At 38.3% G+C, this 22,906-nt stretch overlaps 1 protein-coding gene and 1 gene segment (V, D, J or C); one reads left to right on the forward strand and one right to left on the reverse strand.

The window, feature by feature from the left end:
* Positions 1 to 8,370, forward strand: part of LOC134347937 (HMG box transcription factor BBX) — a 165,677-nt gene extending 157,307 nt beyond the window's left edge. For 8 of the 9 annotated variants that reach the window (XM_063050596.1, XM_063050595.1, XM_063050593.1 and 5 more), the window contains one exon: positions 469 to 8,370. In XM_063050596.1, the coding sequence (XP_062906666.1) occupies positions 469 to 556 (88 nt within the window). In that variant the 3' untranslated portion in view covers positions 557 to 8,370. The remainder of the gene's footprint in view (positions 1 to 468) is intronic. The other variant, XR_010018302.1, reaches the window with a different exon arrangement.
* Positions 8,371 to 14,013: 5,643 nt separating this feature from the next.
* Positions 14,014 to 22,906, reverse strand: part of LOC134347505 (immunoglobulin heavy constant gamma 2B-like) — a 50,502-nt gene continuing 41,609 nt past the window's right edge. The window contains 3 exon segments of the C gene segment in view: positions 14,014 to 16,667; positions 18,598 to 18,699; positions 21,805 to 22,110. Of these exon segments, the coding sequence occupies positions 16,609 to 16,667; positions 18,598 to 18,699; positions 21,805 to 22,110 (467 nt within the window).

Raw genomic sequence — 22,906 nt, forward strand, 5'->3', positions numbered from 1 at the left:
TTAATGCTTTTCACAGTAATTTTTTAGGTCTACATTTAGGATAATTTTGTTGGTTATTTGCTTAACCTAACACCTCCGACAGACTCGTACTAGTTGGGAGTGTTTGATCCAATGGGTACATGATATTTCCTCCATAGTAATGGGTCCATACTTAATATTTACTGTTCAGCCTTTCACCTTCCAATAGGGCTCTTTGAGATTCTCTGGTTAGTGGGATCCTTTAGGAGACCAGAGCAGGCAATCCAAGAACCAAGGGCCCAAGATTGGGGTATCAGCTTAATAGTTTAATCAAAGCTTCACTCACACACCTACCGTTGCATATGTACACATAGATCCAGATGCAGAAAGCTCATCAAATTGCAATAAATTGAGTCCCAAGGAAATCTGGCCTTAGAATGCTACTAATTAAAACACTCCATCAATATTTATTTCTGTTGTGCTGATTCTCAGTTTATCTTTCATCTGCAGAGGCCAACATTCAGTTTCTCTGAACCACGATGGACAGCCCAAGGAAATGGCGCAAACGGCAGTACTTATCTCCTGTGCAGACCAATAATCTGTGATTGATTTGTATCCCAACAAAATCTGCAATGCAGAGGGATGAATCCATAAGGCCTGATATTGACTGCATTGTGGGAACCTCACCTTTCCATGGCTGGACAGGGAGGCACAGTCTGAATAACGTCCCATAAGCTCAGAATATAAACGAATGGGGCTAATTTCCTCAGCTGTTGCACCCAATCTGAAGACAACTTGGTTATATAAAAGAATTGCTGTTACACAGAACAAAAGGCCATGAAATCTACTGGCAACTCTTGCAGTTGGACGCTGTGCGATTAGAGTGTGAGCTACTCAGATTTGCTGCAAATTTTAGCTTTTCTCAAGTAACACTGATGCACTGTGCTAGTGACTAGATATCGTCAAGTTCTCTTTGTTTTCCCTATTTTTAAAAAAGAAGCACATTATGATTTAAGTTTTAGAAAAACTGTAATCATGAACTTCTACCTGATCACTGAAATGATGGTGGGAAGAAAATATATTATTAAAAATACTTAACATTTTGCTCATTACATTAAGAAATTTTATTTCAACAGCATCTACTTAGTTGAAAATATCTCTTACTCTGTAGTTGAGTTTAAAAGCGAATCTGCCTCTGAACAGATGGTACATTTTTTTTTACACACTGTTTTTGCTTGAGTTTTTTTTTCCATAATGACTTCATACCTATTGTTTTCGCGTTATATTGCTAAACCTCACTGACCCTGCACTGGGCCAGTTTACTGGACATGACTGTTTTCCTATATACTGTCAAGATATGTAAAATAATTTGCTTATTTTTTTAAGCAATTAGGCACTAATAGTGGCATAAATCCTGTAAGCTTTTTAGGTCCCAACTGTTGCACTGCTGTGTTTTTTACAGTGAATGATTATTATGATGGTTGTAGGGTTACTAATTCAGCAAATTACTGAAGAGAAATTCAGGTTTTATTTCAGGTTGCAGAAGTATATCAGCACAAAGAAATCAACATCTTCTGTCAGACCAACAGCTAGAATTACTGATGTTTTGTACTACTTTGTTTAAATGCAAAATATTTTATTCCTATATTAGTTGAAGATCATGTTACCAGAATGGGAAAACAACTGGGAATTACAAAGAACATTTCAAAGTAGTTGTTCAAATTTTAAGGGTATTATTCTACAGTCTCAAACACAGTTCTTATGCAGTTCAGTGAAGTCACAGTAATACAGATGTAATTATAAGCTATGTTGTATTTTATGGTTGTTAGTTCAACATCTTGATACCAGTAATCCTGAAAATAGATTAATACTGTGCAAGCAGTAGTCTTATTTTCAGGACATTCGCAAGGATCATTTAATATTTAATAAGCACCACAGAATGGAATAGTACATGCTGTTCACAGCAATGAAACTTGGTTATTTTAGTAAATTTTTATTGGAATTTGCAATGAAATAGTACAGTTAAAATGAAACAAATTTTTCCAAAGCATTCCTACTGATTAAACACTTTTTTCTGGACTAGGTCTGAATTAATCTTATATTTGGTGTGACACTTATAACAGAGATGTTAACATGGGCTCATTGAGCCTTTGTACTAATTTTATACATCTTTTGACAAAATGATCATATGCCCTACAATTTACATTTGCAAAGTTAAAATTTAAACTTTCAAGATTTATATTTTAGATTGGTGAGTAGAATTAGTGAATCAGACGAGTGACAGAATAGCAAAGAGCCATTATTTCAGAGTATGTGCCATTACTTCAGAGTTCTAAAATAAGATACACTTAACAGTTATTTTAATAATAGATTAATTATTATAAATTCAAAAGTAATCTTGATTGTCAGGTTAATGTGCTTTTTCAAATTCAGTAAAGGAACTTGATTTGGCTTTGTGAACTAGACAGGTGCTTTGAAGATCTAAAGTGTTTGCCTCAAAGAAGATTTGTGGTAATGTTGGTCATTCTCAGGACTTCTAAAAGTGATACAAAAAGCTTTCAGTAACGCCTTAAATGGTACAAGCCATCATGATTCTGTTTTTATTTAAATTTGCACTCTTGTGCTGTTTTTGTTAATTATACTGACAGTTCTACATTGTATCTTTACCCCAGGTATAATCTGCTAACAATGAGGAACAAATAAAACTATTGCTGAGGACTTGTACCAAATATATGACCAATGATGTCTTCCAACAGCATGTGCCACTGAACATAATAGTATGTGGGCAGCAAATGAAACCAGAAGTAAGCTCACCATGTTAGTTCTGCAGTGAAATCATAGTGAAGAAGAGAGGCTGGGGATGCGTGGGGAAAATAGTAGCTGTGATTATAGGAGCTGGTGGAGGAATCGGGAGGGAATTTGATTCTGTACAGAATGCAAAGCACAGAAACCTGAATACATCTACTTGTATGACTCGGATAAGGGAAATAAATATATACTTCACTGTTCAAAGAAACTTCAGCTACTAGAGCATGTATTGTTTTCTTATTGGAAATGTACAACCAACTGCAGGATCCACTTAAATGTTGTGTTAGTTGATGGTTCATATTTCAACTTTGAATACATTGGGAAGATCATAAAAATGATTAGTAAGTTCTAAACATTGCCCAGATACATGAAACTGGTTCACCTGGATCTGCAAATATCATCCATCAAATCCTTTACCAAAGTGAATTTTTGGCTGCAAAGACACAATCCCTAGGATGAGTTTTGGAACTGGCACATCATCAACAGGGAAATTAATGTATCAGAATTGTTGATTGAATTGCAATACCAAACTAGCCACATATATTTTAGAAAGCTAAGGCTGTATTACTGTATTCTGGGCTTCGGTCTTAACTGCTGACACAGAAGATAGATGCACTTTTCTCAACCAACAATATATGAAACTGTAAAACAAACATCCCGATTTTTCTTTGCGCGGAATTTGAAATTTGCCATTTATTTTTCCAGCCACGGAGTACAGGCCATGATTAGGCATAAAGTAGCTGGAACACTCCATCCTGGTAACATGATCCTTTATACAATTGTATGCAGCTTTATACAATATTTTGTTTCTCTTTTCACTCTAGCTGTAAATAACATCTTGTTAAAGTTTTGTGAAATTGTCATCTTCGCTTGTCATTAGAAATATCGTCTTTTCCTTGTTGTAGAAACCAGCTTCTGCCCAAAGTCTAGCTAATATTTAAAAATGGAGAAGTACACAAAAGTAACTGTATTTAAATGTTACAATGCTTTTTCACAAAAGTTGAGTATAATGATAAAAATGTCTACTTTTTATGCCTGACCAAGTAGAATACAATTCATTGTATTTTTGCATTAATTTTGTTTGTTTTACTGTTAAGTGACGTTTCCATGACATTGATAGGTGGGTATGGAGTTTAATAGTGAGCTCCTCCTTTGAATTATAGAAAGAGAGTGTGACTATTTTGAAGTATAGCTTATTGCACTTGATATCACTTTTTTAGCATGTGAAAAGACTGCAAAATTTGATCACCAATGTAGAGAAGTGAGAGTTCCTAAACCAGGTAATTGAATGCCTATCAGCTGTCCTGGTGCCTATTCTGGAAGTGTACCCATTTGCTTACAAAGAGCTTTACTATTCATGGATTGAGCAAAGCAAATAACAGGGAGAATTAATGAATCATATCTGTATAATACTGCTTCTGTTTTCACTACAGTAAATTGTTATGGGAGAAGCAGTGGAAATAGCAGGAGCTATTACAGAGTGAATGTACTGTTCTTGCCACCATTGTGCAGAAGTGGACAGTAGGATGGATATCGCTGAATTTTTCTTTGTGGCTCAATCTTTCCTTTCCTGAAGCGTTAGCACACTTAAATTTTGCCCACTGTGCATATTTGAATGGACACATCGTGTGAAACTTGGGTCTGTGCCAGAAATCTCTCCAGGCTTCTGCTCCAATGCCAGAACCTTAGAAGTTGTTTGATGGATACCCTGTAAAAATACGTTCTGTGGGAGTGAATGTAGGAAGGCCCACAGTAGAAATTTAACAACCAGGCAATTAACCCTGATATGCATTCAACTTCATTACCATCTTTAAACAAACATATTTCTTGGGGAATTTGGTTTGTTGAAGATTTGATACTTGATATAACTATTGGAAAAATTCATAGAACATTTATACATTGGGATTACATATTACCAAATTTTATTTTGATCATTTTTAAAAATGCTGAATCATTGAAGGTTAGTTATTAAATCAGTTCAGAGATTATTTCTACATAGAAAACATCCTATGATTATATTTCTTTTAAGTGAGTTGCAATAATAGTTATGTAAGGCTTCTAATTTGTTCCTCCTGCTGGAATTGTTTGTGTAACTAAAATGATGTAATGATCTGCCAATCTACATGGTATTACAAGTTACACTTTTAGTTTTAGCAACCTAAGAATTTCCATTAATCTGCATGGGAATAGTCCAGGCAATTTCAGTCTGATATGTACAGAAGGTTTATCTAATCCTTGATTTAAGTGTTTTATTTACAAAGCATCACATGCATAATTTATAGTAGCATATTTTAAATAGCTTTTGGTATTAAGAAATGCAATAACCAATCACTTTTTCTATTGTGAGTACAATGAATGAGACAGTTAAGGGTAGGATTGTATGTATATTTGGAGTTCATTCTCCTGTAGAAAAGGTAGAAAGCAATCGAACAGTCTTAAAGGCATAACTCTATTACCTGCATACAAAGACAAAAAAGACTAATTTTGATTACAAACATTTAGCTCATTTAAATTTGTTGAAGACCAAGTTGATAAGTCACTCAATTTTTCAAAGCCTGTGTCGTAAAAATGAATAATAATTTGTTAAACTGAGCATTAATAGATTTATTGTTAAAGATTACTCTGAATTAGAATGGAGATGGCAGCAGATTATTATTGTCAAGTAACTAATAATCATTCAGACAAGAAATCCTGGGATATTGATCTAATTTCATTGTAGATGTGAAAATATGCTTTCTGGATGGAATTTCGTAATTCAGATATAACATGCACATCTTTATTGTAGATGTTTATTTTAAATATTAGAACTTTAACAGATAATATAATGTAATTTCTTTTTTACCTTCTATTGTAAGGCATAGCTTAAGAAACTGAAAATGTGCAGTGTCTAGAAGACAGTTCTCTGGCCTTAAAATTACTTAAGTTTTTCTTAAATTGGAATTGAAAACAAAGACAGCTTTACAAAATTTAAATTTTTTAATATTGTTATGTCTTAGTTATAATTGCTGCAGTAACAATGTAGCCAAAGGGTTCATTTGTAGTAGTATTTCTTACACATTGTTTGAAGTTGAATGAAGAAAATGTTTACTTTTTAAAATATATATATATTGAAAGGAAAATAAGTCTACTGACCTAGTTGTGTCTACAAACTAACATCTTTTATATTACACCCATTTGGTCAGGTTGAAGCCTTGGCCACAGTAATTAGTCCAGTAGAAATCCCAAATAACAAGAGGAATACAATGATAAAACATTGTGTAATGTACCATTAAAAGCATGGAGTGTGGCCTAAAAAGGGAGGCGGGAAGCTGTAATGCACCTAATCTATTGACCAAATGTATGATGCAATTTAATAATTTATAAATATTTGTTTTTGGCCAATTAAAATGATTTCAGTAGTATATTTGTAAATGATGGCTCACCAAGTAGGCTGAAATATTTAATTTTTTTTTGGAAAGGGGTAGAATGATGTAATAATGTACAGTTCATTTTAATTTTAATACCAAAAATGCAGGGATGTTTTCTGATTCACAAAAAAGTATTAAAGGAATTATATTTCATTAGAATAAAAAGCAAATTTATAAATACATAGACAGTCTGAATGATATTTACTAACTTTGAAGACCAGCATTAATTTCTGTCACTATTCGAACCATTAGGGTTTAGTTAAAACAGTTAAAATGAAGATCAACACCTTGCGCACTCATTCCAGACCAACAGGGAAATGTTTGGGCATACTTCTAATAATTGTCAATTGTTTTTGAACTTCAAATTAAAATTTCTAATGGTTAAATTAAACAAGGCTATTAACAGCAATGTTTGTTTAATGCTTGAGAAAATTAATATCAGACCATTTGAAATAAATAACTAAATTAAGAGCAGACTACACACACAGAATTGCATTGTCTGCAGTTTCAATTTTACACATTCAAGGCACTTGTTGAAAGACAGAAAATGTCCATTTTATCCTTGAGTTGATGAAATAAATCAATTATGGAGCACAAGAAAACTTTAATTTAGTTTAATTGTTCATTCTCTTTCAAAAATGATCACATAGTAATTTTGATTCCAATTAAAAATTAGTCTGGAGGGCTTGTTTAAATAGTGCTATTATAATATTCTTTCAAATGAAATGCCAACCATCTGGTTTTTAGAAGTTCCTGGAAATATTTGGACCACTCTCTTTTAACTGTTAGTTTGATGTGAATTTCTATTCCTTCTCCTGAGAGGTGGAAAGAATGCATTGGTGAGCTTTGAGGAAGCTAGGTCACTGTCACTGAATGAACCAATAATTTTGATATTAACACTGCATTAGGAAAAGGCCATAATTTTTTGAGATAGACAGATCACAATCAACAATTCTTCCCTTCAGTGTTTGGAGGCCTTTGGTGATCCAGATACTTTAAATCATTTATACTGGTAAAATGTAAGTTCAGAGTTTCGGATGTGTCACTGCAATCATGAAACCAATAGAGCCATTATGGTAGTGTTTTGTTGGCAAATAATCCATTTACAGTTTGAAAACTCATGAAGGGACTGATCAAATTCATTGAAGGCACTTTATATATACCTTCATTTATAAAAACATCTAAGGTCATTAAAAACATGATATTTCCTTTAATAATATTACTCATACAGACCCAAAGATCACAGTCTGAGCCTGACCACTCTGCTCAGTGCTGGTTCCTCCTCTATAAGTTTACTTAACAGGCACTTTGGATGTTGTGTCTCTGTCAGTAGACTCCCAAAGAGCAGGACATTCAATGGCTAGTAATCCTCCCATCAGTTCTGAAGCACCAAGATACATCGATGTTTAAAAGAAAAACAGCTAACCGCCACTGTCATCTGTAATTTGATCCAAGTACAAAATCACAATGTTTGAAGGGGGCTAACTGTGGTTCCTAAGACGATGGCATTTAAAATTGCTTGTAGGCTTGGTACACATTAGAAATGCACAGAGCAGTTATGATGATGGTGTTGATCCTCAGTATACTGAACTATTTGCCTTTTTTTTTACTCTTGTTGCAGGCAACAAAGTAGATGACGTAGCATTTAACTGCACCGTTTAATGGAGTACCACAGTTCATAATATTAATTGAAAGGGTTAATAGTATGGCTGAAAGTCGTTGCTAAGTCTTGCAAGGCACTGTGGTTCTAAGCTATTCATTTAAACATACTTGTGGTAACTGGGAGACTGCTATAGGTTCCTGAAAGAGTAATGCCAGTGATGTATAATTTCAAAAACATGAAGCAAAATTCTTGGTGATGTTAGGAGATCCCTATTACATGAGAATTAGTTCTTGTTACAGAAGGTGCCTGTGTATATAGCTCCTTTGTATTGCTTTGAGCAGAGTCCCTTATATATTTCTTACTAATATGCTCTGTAGAAATTGAATTCAGAAATTTTACTACTGATAATTAAGAGTTTAAAGCCACTAATTATATAAAAGTTGCATAATTTGACAGATGATCATTTTATATTGCGTACTGTTTATTGCCTGTCTGTTTAGTTTTGTGATTGAAACACAGTTTTCCTTTTCACTATGTTATAATGCTGTATGCTGCTGCAGTGTTATTCTCATTATTTCCAAGCAGGCAATAAAGCATATTGTACAGTATTATACAATTGAGTAAGATTATTATTTATAGCAAAAAGTTGTCTTAATATACAACCAAAGTCAATCCCAAAGTTATTCAATCTACTGAATTAGTTTTACAGGAAAGTAAATGAACATGATGCATTCAATTCAGCTAATTGATTCTGGATGTATAAATGTTCCAACTCCTTAGATATGTGTTTTCATTTAATAACTGTATCAAATTGCATTAAGTTACATTGTCGAGCCCCGTGTCTTAAAAATTAACTTGACTACAAGCATTGCTACAAATCCTCCCGGCTTTGGAAAATTTAGAATTGAGAAGTGATCAGTGAAGACTAGAGGGTCATGAGGTGTAACAAAAACTGGTCATTCTTACAGCGGATAAATCACCTGATCCAGATGGGATGTATCCAAACTTTTTAAGGGAAATAACAATGAAAGTTGCAAAGAAATTAGCCAAAATCTTCCAAACACCTGTTGGTATGGTCAAGCTTTAAACCGTAACCATTGGATCAGTGTTCAAGAAAAGTTACAGGGATAAATCCAGACTTGGTCTGCTTAACCTCTGATGTAGAAAGGATTAGCAGTGATTTGGACATTATAATGTAGATTGATAGGGTAATTCAGAATGACAACTTGTGTTTAATGGAAAATTTTTTAGTGGGTTAATGGGTATGATGGGAGAAATGCAATTGATGTGCGTGATGACCTTCTAAAGGCATTTGATAAGTTGACTAGCTTAGCATCAAAATCGAAAAACCACAGAACAAAAGGAGCAGTAACAACATGGGTGTAAGGTTGTATTGAGAGGGAACAGATTGGTAGTGAATAGGAGACACACGATTGCAGATGATGGAAATCTGGGGCAACACAGAAAAAGCTGGAAGAACTCTGCAAGTCAGACAGCGTCCTTGGACATAAATGAACGGTCATTGTTTTAAGTCGAGGCCCTCCATCAGGACTGGAAAGAAAGAGGGGAGATGGCCAGTATAAAAGGTGGAGGGAAGGAGTGGAGCTGCCAGGTGAGTGAGGGGTGAGAATTGGAATATATAAGAAGTTGGGGGGTGATAAGTGGAAGTGACAAGGTGCTGAGAAGATGGAGAGGTCACTTGACCATGGAATAAAGGGAAGGCAGTGAAGAGGTAACCAATGGAAAGAATGTGTGGATGATAGGCAAATTGAGAAGGCAGGGAAGGGGAAAGAGAGGGGAACTGGTTGGATGAGGGGAAAATGGGGACAGAATGGAATGGTTAATGCAAGTTAAAGAGATTGATGTTTATGACATCAGGTTGGAGACTACCATTCCAGAATTTGAGGTGGTATTCCTCTAATCTGTCTAAGCCTCAACTCGTCAGTAGAGGAGGCCGTGCATATACATGTTGGTGTCAAATGGAAAATGAAATTAGAATGGCTGGCCACTGAGAAATCTGACTTTTACAGCAGATGGAGTGAAGGTATTCAATGAAGCGATTTCCTCCCATCTGCATGCTGTTGTGAATAGTTTTTTTTTAGATGAAGAATTGTGTACAGTATATTCCCAAAGGGCAGACCTCAGATCATGGCTTAATATAATTGACTGGGACTGGTGTGTACAATGTCCAAACCAGCACGACACAAAACTTGGAATAGTAGTGAACTGTGAAGAGAATAATAATGAACTGTGTGAGGATATAAATGTGCTGGTAGAATGAGCAAATACAGCAGATGAAATTTAATATTTTAAAAAAATTAAGTGTTTCATATATATGAAAGGGAAGCAATGCCATAAGGCATACTGGAATAGGGGTACAGATGCAAAGTTGTTAAAACTGGGGTAAATCATGCTCACAAACTTTTTTATGCTATGAACAAATATCATTAAGCAAGGGGTCCATGGACCCTAGGTAAGGAACCCCTGGGCTAAATTGAGAAGATGGTTTAAAAAAAACACAGCAGCCTATGCTTTGCAAAACATTTTATGCATTTCAATATTTTAACTGCCAAAAAAGCACAAGATCTTCAGGTTCAGCAACTTAATAACTGCAGGTTCCCCTCCAGTAGTCTCTCATCATCCTGATTTGGAAATATATTGCTGGCCTTTCATAGATACCAAATCCAAAACCTGTAAGTTCCTCCCAACTGCATTAAAAACTTGCCTTCAACAGAAAGACTATAATGGTTGAAGAAGGTACCTTCTTCAAAGTTATAATGGTTGAAGAAGGTCAAGTTCACATACCTTAGCTGCATCCTCCCAAGATCAAAGTCAACAAGAGGATAGGAAAAATAGGCTCTGCTTTTAGAAAATTAGGAAATGGGGAAACAAAGAGGAATCATCTGAGGTGTATGATGCTGTTATCATACCCACTCTCCTTATGAGATGCAGACAGGATACAACATCTAGACAACTTTGCTATTTCCACATGTCCTGGGTGCACAGCATATTTAAGGTCAACTAGAAAGACAAGATTCTGGACACACAGATTCTATCCTAGACAAACATCCCCAGCATTTACATTTTGCTGAAAGAATATGTAATTGTGAACTTTAGTTAAAACATGTTTATTGAATTAGAAACCTCACTGATCATTTCACAAGATGTTTGGCTGATGATTTTGAGATAAAGATGAGTCTCTTTAACTTGCACAATGAAGTACAAGTATAATTGAACATAAAAAATACAACTTCCAAAACAGTAACTGAACAGTAGCATGGTCACATGAAATGTGACCCAGAAACAAAAATGCTGGATAAGCTCACATTTTCTTTTTTGTTTCAGATTTTTAGCATCAAAATTCAAAGTAAATTAATTATCAAAGTAATATGTTACCTGAGAATCATTTTCTTGCTGGCATTTACAGGAAAAATAAAGGAATAGAATAGATAGTTTTTCTTAAATGCTAAGACTGTGAGCAACCGATGTGCAAAGGAAGACAGACTACAAATAACAAATATTGAGAACATTAATTGTAAACTCTCCTTGGAAGTACATCTGTAGGTCATAGAATGAGTTCTAGAGTTGTGGTGAGTGAAATTATCCACACCAATGCATCTGCAGGTTATTTTTAGATAAAATAGAAAAGCTCAGTGAACTGTGCTGCGTTTAACAACCGTATTCACCAAATAAACTGCACTACAAAGAGGGGACAAAATAGGCTGCTAAAAATCTACAGCAAGAAACAAATTGCAACTACAAATGCACAGTTGCAATTTGTTTCTGGACAACTGGTGTCTGGACCAGATCAACTCAAAACATTGACTGGCCATTTCCCTTTGAAGATGTTGCCTGTCCTGCTGAGTTCTTCCAGTCTTTTTATGCTATGCAACAAAAATTGCGAATTGGCAGGGCTCTAATGCAAGTGGATGCAGCAAAAAATAACTTGAAAGGATGCAATAATAATTTTTAAAAACAAACAAATAAATACCGTAGCTTATATACATAGATTGATTTTGTGTCCATAAGGTGGTGCCAAGCTGTACATAAGGTGACTGACAGGAAATAATGAAGTAATGGTGGGGGTGTTGATCAGCCTCGCTGCTTGGGGAAAGTAACTTTTCGAGTCTGGTTATCCTGGTGTGGATGTGATATAGCCTGCTCCCTGAAGGGAGAGGGACAAACAGACCATGCACAGAGTGTGTGGGATTCTTCATGATTTTACTGACCCTTTTCCAACACCTTTCTGTATACGCTATACAGTCTGTCCTTGATGCCAAGTGGGCTGGAGCCAATGATGGGTTGGGTAGTCTTGACTACCCATTGTAAAGTCTTCCTCTCCACCGCAGTGCCGTTTCCATACCAAGCAGAAGTGTAGCTTGTCGAGTTGCTCTTTGCTGCACATTTGTAGAATGGTGAGAGTATGGATGTGCAAACTCCAGCTTTCTTCTGCCTGTTCAGAAAGTAGAGGCGTTGATGAGCTTTCTTGACTCTGTAGGATTTGTTCTGGGGCCAGGAGAGGTTTAGTGTGATGTACCCACCTAGGAATTGAACTTGCTTGCAGTTTCAAAGGGTGTGTGGATGGTATGAGTTCTCCTGAAGATAACGACCATCGCTTTTGCCTTGTCGACATTGACAACAAGGTTATTTATGTGGCAATAGACCTCAAGCTCTGCCACCTACTCTATGTAGGCTGCCTCATCGTTGGTGGTGATGAACCCCACCTCTGTTGTGTCATCAGCAAACCCAGTGATGTGTTTGCTCAGTTGTTTGGCCATGCTGTTGTGTGAGCAGTGGGATCAGCACACAGTCCTGGAGGGGGACACCCGTGTTGAGGGTGATGGGGAAGGAGGAGTGGTTGTGCATCCAGACTACCTGAGGTCTCAGCAGGCCACCTCAGGTCTCAGATTTGTTCTCCCTCAATCTCAAATGTAACCATCTTACTTGAATCAATTGCTCCTCAGGTTGGTTCAGGTAATTCCTGCACTTAAATGTGGGCCTGAGTTGGAGACCAACACAATGGCATGAAAGACATGCCACACTTGAAATGCCCTTATGGAAGATGAAGTTGGCACTACTGTCCCAAAACCTGTCATATCTGATTTTGTATGTTTCTGACATTGATGGACAAATAGAAACAGTAAAATTGAAAAGAATTTCAAAATACTTAATTAAAATACTAATACATTTTAAAAAAGCAAATTTTTTTTTTCACTAAGTAACTTACCTCCCCTTTCCTAATCAAATCACAGAGATGTACAGGACAGAAATGGGCCCTTCAACCCAACGTGTCCAAGCTGACCTTTTTGTACAAAAATACCAGTCCCAATTTACACTATGCCTCAGTCTTCTGCCTTGCCTATTCAAGTACTTACTTAAATGCCTTTTAAACATAGCAACTGAAATCAACAGAGATGCAGGATCTGAATGATGATTTGCCCAGCATAATGCCAGGAATCCCAGCCCAACCTCCACCTGAAGCCTAGCAACAGATCTTTTGTGACTCTTCGACTTCCATATTTGAAGGTAAAAGTCTGAATTTTAACAGCCACTAGAACATCTGAGGGCCGATGATGCTTCTGGCAAAAGGTTAGTTACCTGTGACTTCCTGCACAGTTGCAACGCTGCCTGTCGTTAGCTTCATAAAGAGCATCTCCTCTCCTCAACACATTGCAGATTTCAAGATACTTTTCTGGAAATCAACAAGTCATAGTAACTTGCTTTCCTTGTCAAAGCAGGTCAGTTCTGAAGAAAGTTCTCCACGTGTCAGGTCTGAATTGTAGGTTTGCATCCTTCAGCTTTCCCTTTTCACTCTCTCTTTAATTACTCTCATCTTTTTAACCAGACAACTCTATAAATAGTAGAATCACATCAACAACCTGGGTCTCGGCCCATCAGAGTTATCTCCTTTGTCTTGTCCATTCCTCCCTGGCCCTCTCTGCAACTTAAAACTAACTTGTCTCCTCTGTCTCGCAGTTCTGCCAAAACAATTTCAACAGTGAAACTGTTTCATTTTCACTGGATTATGCCAAAAGAACTGAGTGTTTGCAATATTCTCCATTTTAATTCAGATTTCAGGCAAACACACATGCGCGCATGCGCGCGCGCACACACACACACACACACAAACTAGTCTCAGTTTTTTGAATATCAGAAGGTATATGACTCCATAAATACTTTAGACCTCAGTAAAGTCAATGAGTTTTAATCTTAATACATTGTGGGATGACATTGAAATCAGTTAATTGATTATTAATACTTTAACAATCCAAGCAAAAGCTGTTTTTTGTACACAAAGTCAATAAACACTGTAACATTATTAATCGTACTTTTTATTTAACATTTGCATTCTAAGCCAAGCAGTAGCTTTCATGGTGATCAGTTGTACTTCAAAGCCTACATTTGAGTTGATCAGTAAGGACGCATCCACATTGGGTGCTATAATTTGGACTGCGGCAAGAATTAGGCTGAGTTACCTCAGATTTTGCTATGCGAGTTGATTTTGTAAAGGTCCTATATTTAAATGATCCATTAATATTCAACATTTCTAAGTTCATGCCCAATCAAAGATGCACTGCAGATACAGTGCTCTCTACTCTTTTATATTTTTATTTTGCACTAATTTAATTTAGCTATTTATTACGTATATACAGTTTTTTCTCTATTATTATGTATTGCATTGTACTACTGTCAAAAAGGTAACAAATTTCATGACAAATGCCAGTGCTATTAAACCTGATTCAGTGTAGGATAGAAAGGTGCTTCTCTAAGCACGATGTAGATCATTTGTACAGCTCTTTTGTATCAAATGGATAGATCAGTAGCATTATGGCAAATTTTTGAACTAATATTCTGAGTCCATAAGGCCATAAAATTTAGGAGCAGAATTAGGCTATTTGGCGCATTGCGTCTCTTCTGCCATTTCATCACAGCTGATCCAATTTTCCTCCAAGCCCCAGTCCCCTGTCTTCTCCCCATATCCCTTCATGCCCTGACCAATCATGAATCTATCAACCTCAGCCTTAAATACACATAAAGGCTTGGCCTCTACAGCTGCCTGTGGCAAAGAATTCCACAGATTCACCACTGTCTAGCTAAAGAAATTCCTCCTCATCTCCGTTCTGAAAGATCGCCCCCTCTATTCTTAAACTCTCCCACTATAGGAAACATCCTCTCCACAGCCACTCTATCAAGGCCTTTCACCATTCGATAGGTTTCAATGAGGTCACCCCTCATTCTTCGTAATTCTACTGAGTACAAGCCCGGATCCATCAAATACTCTTTATATGACAAGCCATTCAATCCTGGAATCGTTTTTGAGAACCTCCTTGTAACTGTCTCCAGTTTCAGCACATCCTTTCTAAGGTGAGGGGCTACTCACAACACTCCAAGTGAGGCTTCACCAGTGCTTTATAAAGTCTCAACATTCTAGTCCTCTTAAAATGAATGCTAATATTGCATTCACCTTCCTCACCACAGACTCAATGTGCAAATTAACCTTTGGGGAATCCTGCACCTCAGATTTTTGTATTTTTTTCTCCATTTTGAAAATAGTCAATCCTTTAATTTCTTCCACAAAAGTGCACAACCATACACTTCCTAACACTGCATTCCATCTCACCCATTCTTTACCCATTCTCCTAATCTGTCTAAGTCCTGCTCTAGCCTTGCTACTTCCTCAAACCACCTGTCTTCATAATTGTCTGCAAACTTTGCAACAAAGACATCAATTCCATGATCCAAATCATTTACATATAATGTGAAAAGAATCAATCCCAACACGGACCCCATGGAACAGCACAAGTCACAGGCAGCCAGTCAGAATAGGCTCCCTTTATTCCCACCCTTTGCCTACTGCCAATCAGCCACTGCTTTATCCATGCTAGAATCTTTCCTATAATACCATAGGCTCATAGCTTGTTAAGCAGCCTCGTGTGGCATCTTGTCAAAGGCCTTCTGAAAATCCAAGTACACAACTTCAACTGATTCTCCCCTGTCTATCCTGCTTGTTATTTCTTCAAAGAATTCCAGAAGATTTTCCCATGCTGAATATGACCTATGTTATCACGTACCTCCAAATACCCCAAGAACTCATCCTTAATAATCAACTTCAACATCTTCCCAGCAACTGAGGTCAGACTAACTGGCCTATCATTTCCTTTCTTCTGCCTCTCTCCCTTCTTGACATTTGCAATTTTCTAGTCTTAGGGAACTATTCCAGAATCTAGTGATTCTTGCCTCCACAATCTCTTCAGCTACCTCTTTCAGAACTCTGGAGTGTACACCATCTGGTCCAGGTGACTTATCTTCCTTCAGACCTTTCCGTTTCCAAAGAGCCTTCTCTCTAGTTATGGAAACTTCACACACTTCATGCCCCCTGACACCTGGAACTCCCACCATACTGCTAGTGTCTATCACAGTGAAGACTGATGCAAAAGAGTCCTGGACTACAAATCCAAATGGGAAATCAAATCACACTATGGCACTGAGACAATTGAAGTTTTGTTAGTTAAATAAATTTGGGACCAAGGAACCAAGGTATTGAAGCTTTAGGTCATTACTTCTCAAACACAAAGAACAGCTCGTGGTGAGTTACAAGAATGAATAATAATCTGAATACAATAGCTATTCAAAAGAACTTGTATGTGAAATTTCATCTTTTGATCATGAACAATCTCTTCATCGATAGAAAGATTTCTCAAAGAAATATGGAAAATCATACACTTCAAAAGGTACTGTAAATTATTCTTATTTTAAATAGGAAATTCAAATTTGTAACCTTTGAATTAGGCACTTGTGGACCCCAAGGTCAAGTTTCCCATGCTTGTTGAACTAATGAATGTTACAGTTGATGCTTGAACACTTGGCAGAGTTCAAATTCATCGTTAAGTCTAGAAAAAAGAAAGAAACAATTAGCACATAATGTGCTAAAACTGAAATTCTAGATGGACTTAAGGAAACACATAAATAATTTAATTTTGATTATTTTAAATCAATCAGTAGCCCCACATTCACTTTGGGCAGATGGGGCTCGTCAGCCGTGGTTGGCATCTCATCTAGAAGGAAAACTGATCTCACTCAAACCTCTGCTGCCACTCATGGGGAAGGCTTCGGGAGTAAACCCCAAGGGAAAAATCCAGAGCTGGAGTCCCTAAGGCAGTCCTACATTAAGTTCAATGTTGACTGGCAACTCTCGCAATGCTGCTGGTGCCAAACTGTATCGGTCCCTGCCGTTCCTTTGGGTCCGGCAGAGGGGGGGGGGGGGGGGTGTGCTTGCTACATGGGCAACAGCTTGCTCTCCATATCATACTGCCCTGGCTTGCGTATCCAGACAGCGAGGAAGCAATATCCATGGTAGGCTCTGACTGATGGAGGCCTCATGAACCTCAATTCAATCATTTAACAATTAGCTATCAAATCCAGTAAGTACCAAACAATCACTTAAATACTTTTCTTTTAAATGCTAATTGTGCCCAGTGCTTTTACTGTTTTCATTTAATACAGGCAACTTTTCTCATTTTACTTATAACCTGCCACTTTTTAGAGTAAGTTTTGCAGGGTTTCTCACCAACATATTTTTAAATAACATTTATAATTTTTTAAAGTAGCTGTGTATGCTTTATTTAACTCTTGCATACCCTTCAATTGCCTTTTGGTTCTTTGACCACTGACATAAACTCAGGGGAATTCTACCTATCAGGAAGAACTCTACCCAAGTTCAGGGGAATTCTACCTACCAGATGTGGGAGGAAACTGGAGCTGAGAGGCCAGCAATGAGCCTGGGTCTCTGGAGCCTGTGGGAATTCAGGTGACCCCTGCATTACAGCCTTTCGGGTAACAAAATTCTCCTTCACAGAATTCAAAAAATAACAACCCAAGTATTTGAGATACAGAATAAAGTTCTTGCTCAGAACTTGTGTGTAAAAGGTATATAAATCAACATAACTTTTTTCTTCAACCCACATTTCTTAACATAGGCGCAGATGACATGGGTTTTAGATGAGGAAAATCATGGCTCATACTGCGGGGACCTGTCGGGGACAGACATGGGAATGATGTGGGCAGTGTGCTCTGTCTGGTAAAAATTTTCATAGGCTTTTCCTAGTTGACTCAGTTTCCCACTGCAATAAAACTCAACCACCAAATGTATCCATTCTATGAGTTATCATTTATACCTTGTATTTGATCACAACTGTTTTTCCAGTTCAGTTTTAAAAGTGTTATTCAGCATGTTAAGTTTATTAGTGTTGGAGAATATGGCCTTGTAGTATTCACCTCACGCAGCTTCATTACATCAATCCTATTGAGTCAGCTGTTGAATTTAAGGTGCTGGGAGAACCTTATTTCCTTTGAAACTTAAACAAATATCTTCCCTTAAACAGCCAACACTTCCAAAATATAAAAAAAAACACAACTGATATATCTGAACTCTGTCTACACTTCTTGCTGCCTCAGTAAAGCAGCCAACATAATCAAACACCCAACCAACCCCAGACATTCTCTCTCCCCAGTCCCATAAGGCACGCAAGCCTGAACACACCTACCACAAGCTTAAGGACAGCTTCCATATGATAGCCTCTTGCCCTCACAATACCTTACGACCCAGCACTTCATTGCCTATCTCCCTGCTCTTTTTCTGCAACTGTAACACTTTATCCTGCACTCTGTTATTGTTTTACCCAATACTATGCAGTACCTCAATGCTCTGTTATAATGAATTGATCTGTATGACCAGAATGCAGGGCAAGTTAATCACGGTATCCGGGTACATGTGTCAATAATAAAACAAATTTCCAATTTAAATTAATTGAGAGTACATACTTTTTGTTTTGAAGTACAGAGTAAGTCCTGTTATCACAATCAACGTTGCCACAGCTAAGACAGCAACTCTTGTTTTTATTGCGCATGTAATATTCTCATTATCTGTAAAGTTATTGATAAGGCTTTAGATGATTATCCACCGATCAGCAGACATTGATAAAAACATTGTTCCATTATCTGCACATAGCTTTAACTGAACGATTTTTGGTTTTTATATATATATCTATAATATCAGTATTTATCACTCTTCCTAAGAAACCTGGAGCAATAGAATGTGAATTACATAGGACCATAAGTTTAATGAATCGTATCACCAAGACACTTCTAAGAATTTTGATGACAAGAACTAAAAGTAAGATGCAAGCTGAAATAGGTAAAGAACAATGTGGTTTTGTGAAAGACAAAGGTACAAGAAACGCAATATTGATGTTAAGGATACTATCAGAACGAGCTATTCAAGTGCAAAAAGATTTGCTTGTTTTATCAACTACACAAAAGCATTTGATAAAGTGAAGCATAATAAGTTATTTGAAAAATTACAGGAAACTCTAGATCTAGATTCGAAAGACCTCCACCTAATCAGAAGTCTGTACTGCGAACAAACTGTTGCTGTAAGAATAGATGGAGAAGTGTGTCAGTTCACAAAAATCAAGAAAGGCGTTAGACAAGGGTGTGTTTTCTCCCCTGATTTATTTAATGTGTACAGTGAAACAATATTACAAAAAATAGGAGACATCTTGGGAATCAAAGTTGGCGGTGAAAACATCAATAATTTCAGATATGTGGATGACACTGTGTGAATTGCAAGTACAGAGGAAGAACTACAAAACTTAATTGATATAGTTGTTGAAGAAAGTGCAAAAATGGGTCTATCTATCAATTGCAAAAAGACAATGTATGGTGATATCCAAAAAGAAGAATCCCATCTGCAGGCTGAAAATAAACGGGGAAGACATAAAACAAGTAAAGAACTTTTGCTACTTCGGAAGCTGGGTGATCAGATGGCAGATGCGACATGGACATCAAAAGAAGAATAGGGATGGCAAAAGGCACCTTTATGAGAATGAAGAGTATACCGACCAACACTAAACTAGGCATGACAACCTGCCTCAGTGTACTGAAATGTTACATTAATCCAGTTATGTTATATGGATCAAAATGTTGGACAATATCTAGTAACATGAGGAAACAAATTGAAGGGGCAGAGATGTGGTTTTTGAGGAGGGTGTAAAGAATATCATGGATGAAATGAATATCTAACGAGGATGTCATGAACAGAGCAAGCACAAAAGGGAAATAATGTATGAGATCATGAAACAGCAACGTAACTTCATTGGACATGTGATTAGGGAAGCGGAGTTAGAACGCATGGTAATTATGGGAACGATTGAAGGGAAGAAAGCAAAAGGAAGGCAAAGACAGATGATGATGGAGACAGCAGCCAGAGAACTGGAAACGAATACCAATGAATTGATCCACTTGACACAAAACGGGAGTGTGTGGGCCATGGCAGTCAAAGCTCAAATGGGGCGGGCACGGCACTTGATGATGATGGTGATGATATATCTGGCGGCAGAGATTCTGAATACAATTAAGCTTTGTTTTATTTAATCAGTAAAGCTTCTAGTTACCGTTATTTTTTTTGCAACTGTTGAACTTTCATGGGGTTTGAGTTAAAATACACTGCCATCCTACTAAGTACGATCAAAGAGAGTGCTGCTTCACAGTCCCTCTGTGTTCTCCAGTCTGAACACTCAGGGTACTCTCAGGCTGCAGGCTGTTGTGCCGGGAAGCCGGCGCAGACTCCAGCCATACGCGGACAGCCCCGCGGCTCTGTGCGGCGATGCTGCGCGGGAAGGGGCGCCTTGAGCCCAAGCCGAGTGGCTTCTCAGACAGGGGAGGTAAACCTTGCGTCCGCCGGCACAGTGAGTGTGAGCGTTACTGGGAATCCCTGTTCTTTACATTGACACAGGCCACCTGGATCCCCTTACAAATGCGTGGATCCAGAACGGCAACGGAACAGTATGAGCCATGGTACAAGCTGGGCAATGACTCGAGACCAAAAAAAACATGCTCACTCCAAAGGTCGCGGGAAAAAGAGCGAGCCCACCGCGAAGAGGAGGCTCAATCAATTCGTGCAGGATCAATTGGCCGCATGCGCACTCGCCACATTCTCGCAATCAATCGGATACGGTTCACGTCCTACTGCCATTTCTCTCAGTAGTGCAATGGGTTTCTGGGAAGCTGCTCTCTCCCGTTACTCTGTGCTGGGGGGAGCTAGACGGCCAAACAAAGAGGGAGACGGCAGCATCTGTCACACCTAACCAGTGATGACAGACACTGTAGGTTCTGGGAACACATGATCAGGTACTGCCCGTTCCCATAGCGTTGGCCTGTACCTACTCTGCCGGCCAGGGTGCAGTCCTGCACCCCCAGATCTCAGTCTGATCAGATGCACCAGTCTCCCCAGCCTGCCAGCAGCAGTACTCACAGGCGGGCTCTCCGCACCCAACTGGTGGGGACTCGTCAATGAAGGTTAGAGTGATGATTCTATCCATGTTCTTGGGAATGCATCCTGAGCAGTGAGATGCTGGAATACACAATCGGATGTGCAAGAGAATCTCTTGCTCTTTCAAGCAAGTGCTTTCAATGTCCGTAGCGTCTTCTGGCTCAACATTAAAACTGCCACTTGCATTTACACTGTAAATGGTGTCAGTGGAACGCTGGGGATGGTGCAGGGATCGTGCTTAAAGCACAGAGGGGAGATCTACCTGACATTTTGGTCACCGAATGAGAAGAAATAAGGGATAAAACACAGGAATAGATGCAATTGCAAATTGAAATGAATGAATGAAAATAAATATTCGTGGGCATAGAGAGAAAAAAAGAAATGCTTGTTCCTGTCTGCATCAAACAACAGTGACTTGGTGCTCATGGAAAATGGACGGGATATTGACCATGTGGATTGAAAAACAATCCTCTAGCGAGATCCAAGAGGCAGTTCAAATCATACGGGGGAGGGGGGCCTGTCCTGAAATAGCAGCAGAGTGGGCGAGAGAGTGATACATTTCCATCTACTGGATAGAAGCTGCTTGCCGAAATATTTTTTGCTAGTCACAACTGTTTTCAATCTAAATCAAAGTTGAGTTTATTGTCATTTGCACCTCCCTGGTGTATTCAATAGTAACAATACAACGTTATTCTTACCTCCAAGTTGGACAGAAATGTATTGGACAATAGGTTTAGAGAGCCTTGAGTGGTTCACCTGACAGGAATAATTCCCACCATCACTCCAGTCAGATACAGACAGATTCAGGAAGCTTGCCATGGAGAACGAGCCGTCGCTATTAGAATAGAGGGGCCCATCCTCTGTCCCGTTGGTGATCAACTGTCCATCTCTAAACCAGGACACTTGAATGTTGCCCGGGTAGAACTCCACTGATGTGCAGTTGAGCTGTACTCTAGCGTTAGGGGCAGGCAGGGGCTCAGCTTTCAGGTAAACCCTTGGGAAAGCTGAAAAACAAATACAAAAATTAATTCCATTGTCCACGCTACCTTGCATCATTTCCCAGTGTTGCTTCAGTGAAGTTTACAAAATGCTCTGCAGTGAGATCATTATTCCAAATCCAACTTCAGAAAAAAGCAGAAAATATTGGAAATGTCCATAAGGTGAGTGAGCTCCAGTGAAGGAGGAAGGGACGAGAACCAATTGCTCAAGGGTAAATTGGGTGCACTCACCAAGCACATTTCTAAAAGCTTCAGATTCATATTCTGTGCCCTGAAGATGGATTTTGCTGGCCAGGATTGCCCGTGATCTGGCAGCAAGCCAACAATGATGACAGAACCTCTAGCAACATAACTGATGGATTTGGGCAGGCCTGTCCAGGAAATATTTGACAAACACAGTAGTACAACCAGTAAGCAACACACATCAAAGTTGCTGGTGAACGCAGCAGGCCAGGCAGCATCTCTAGGAAGAGGTACAGTCGATGTTTCAGGTCAAGACCCTTTGTCAGGACTAACTGAAGGAAGAGGTAGTAAGAGATCTGTTAGTCCTGACGAAGGGTCTCGGCCTGAACCGTCAACTGTACCTCTTCCTAGAGATGCTGCCTGGCCTGCTGCGTTCACCAGCAACTTTGATGTGTGTTGCTTGAATTTCCAGTATCTGCAGTATTCCTGTTGTTTGCATTTTTAGTACAACTAGTAAGTCCACTGACTGACATGCTAGAGAACCAGTTTCAATCCTGATCTTGGGTGCTGTTTGGGTGTGAAGTTTGCACATTCTCCCCGTGAACACATGGATTTCTTC

Source organism: Mobula hypostoma, chromosome 6, assembly GCF_963921235.1.
Source record: "Mobula hypostoma chromosome 6, sMobHyp1.1, whole genome shotgun sequence".
NCBI classification, from domain to species: domain Eukaryota; kingdom Metazoa; phylum Chordata; class Chondrichthyes; order Myliobatiformes; family Myliobatidae; genus Mobula; species Mobula hypostoma.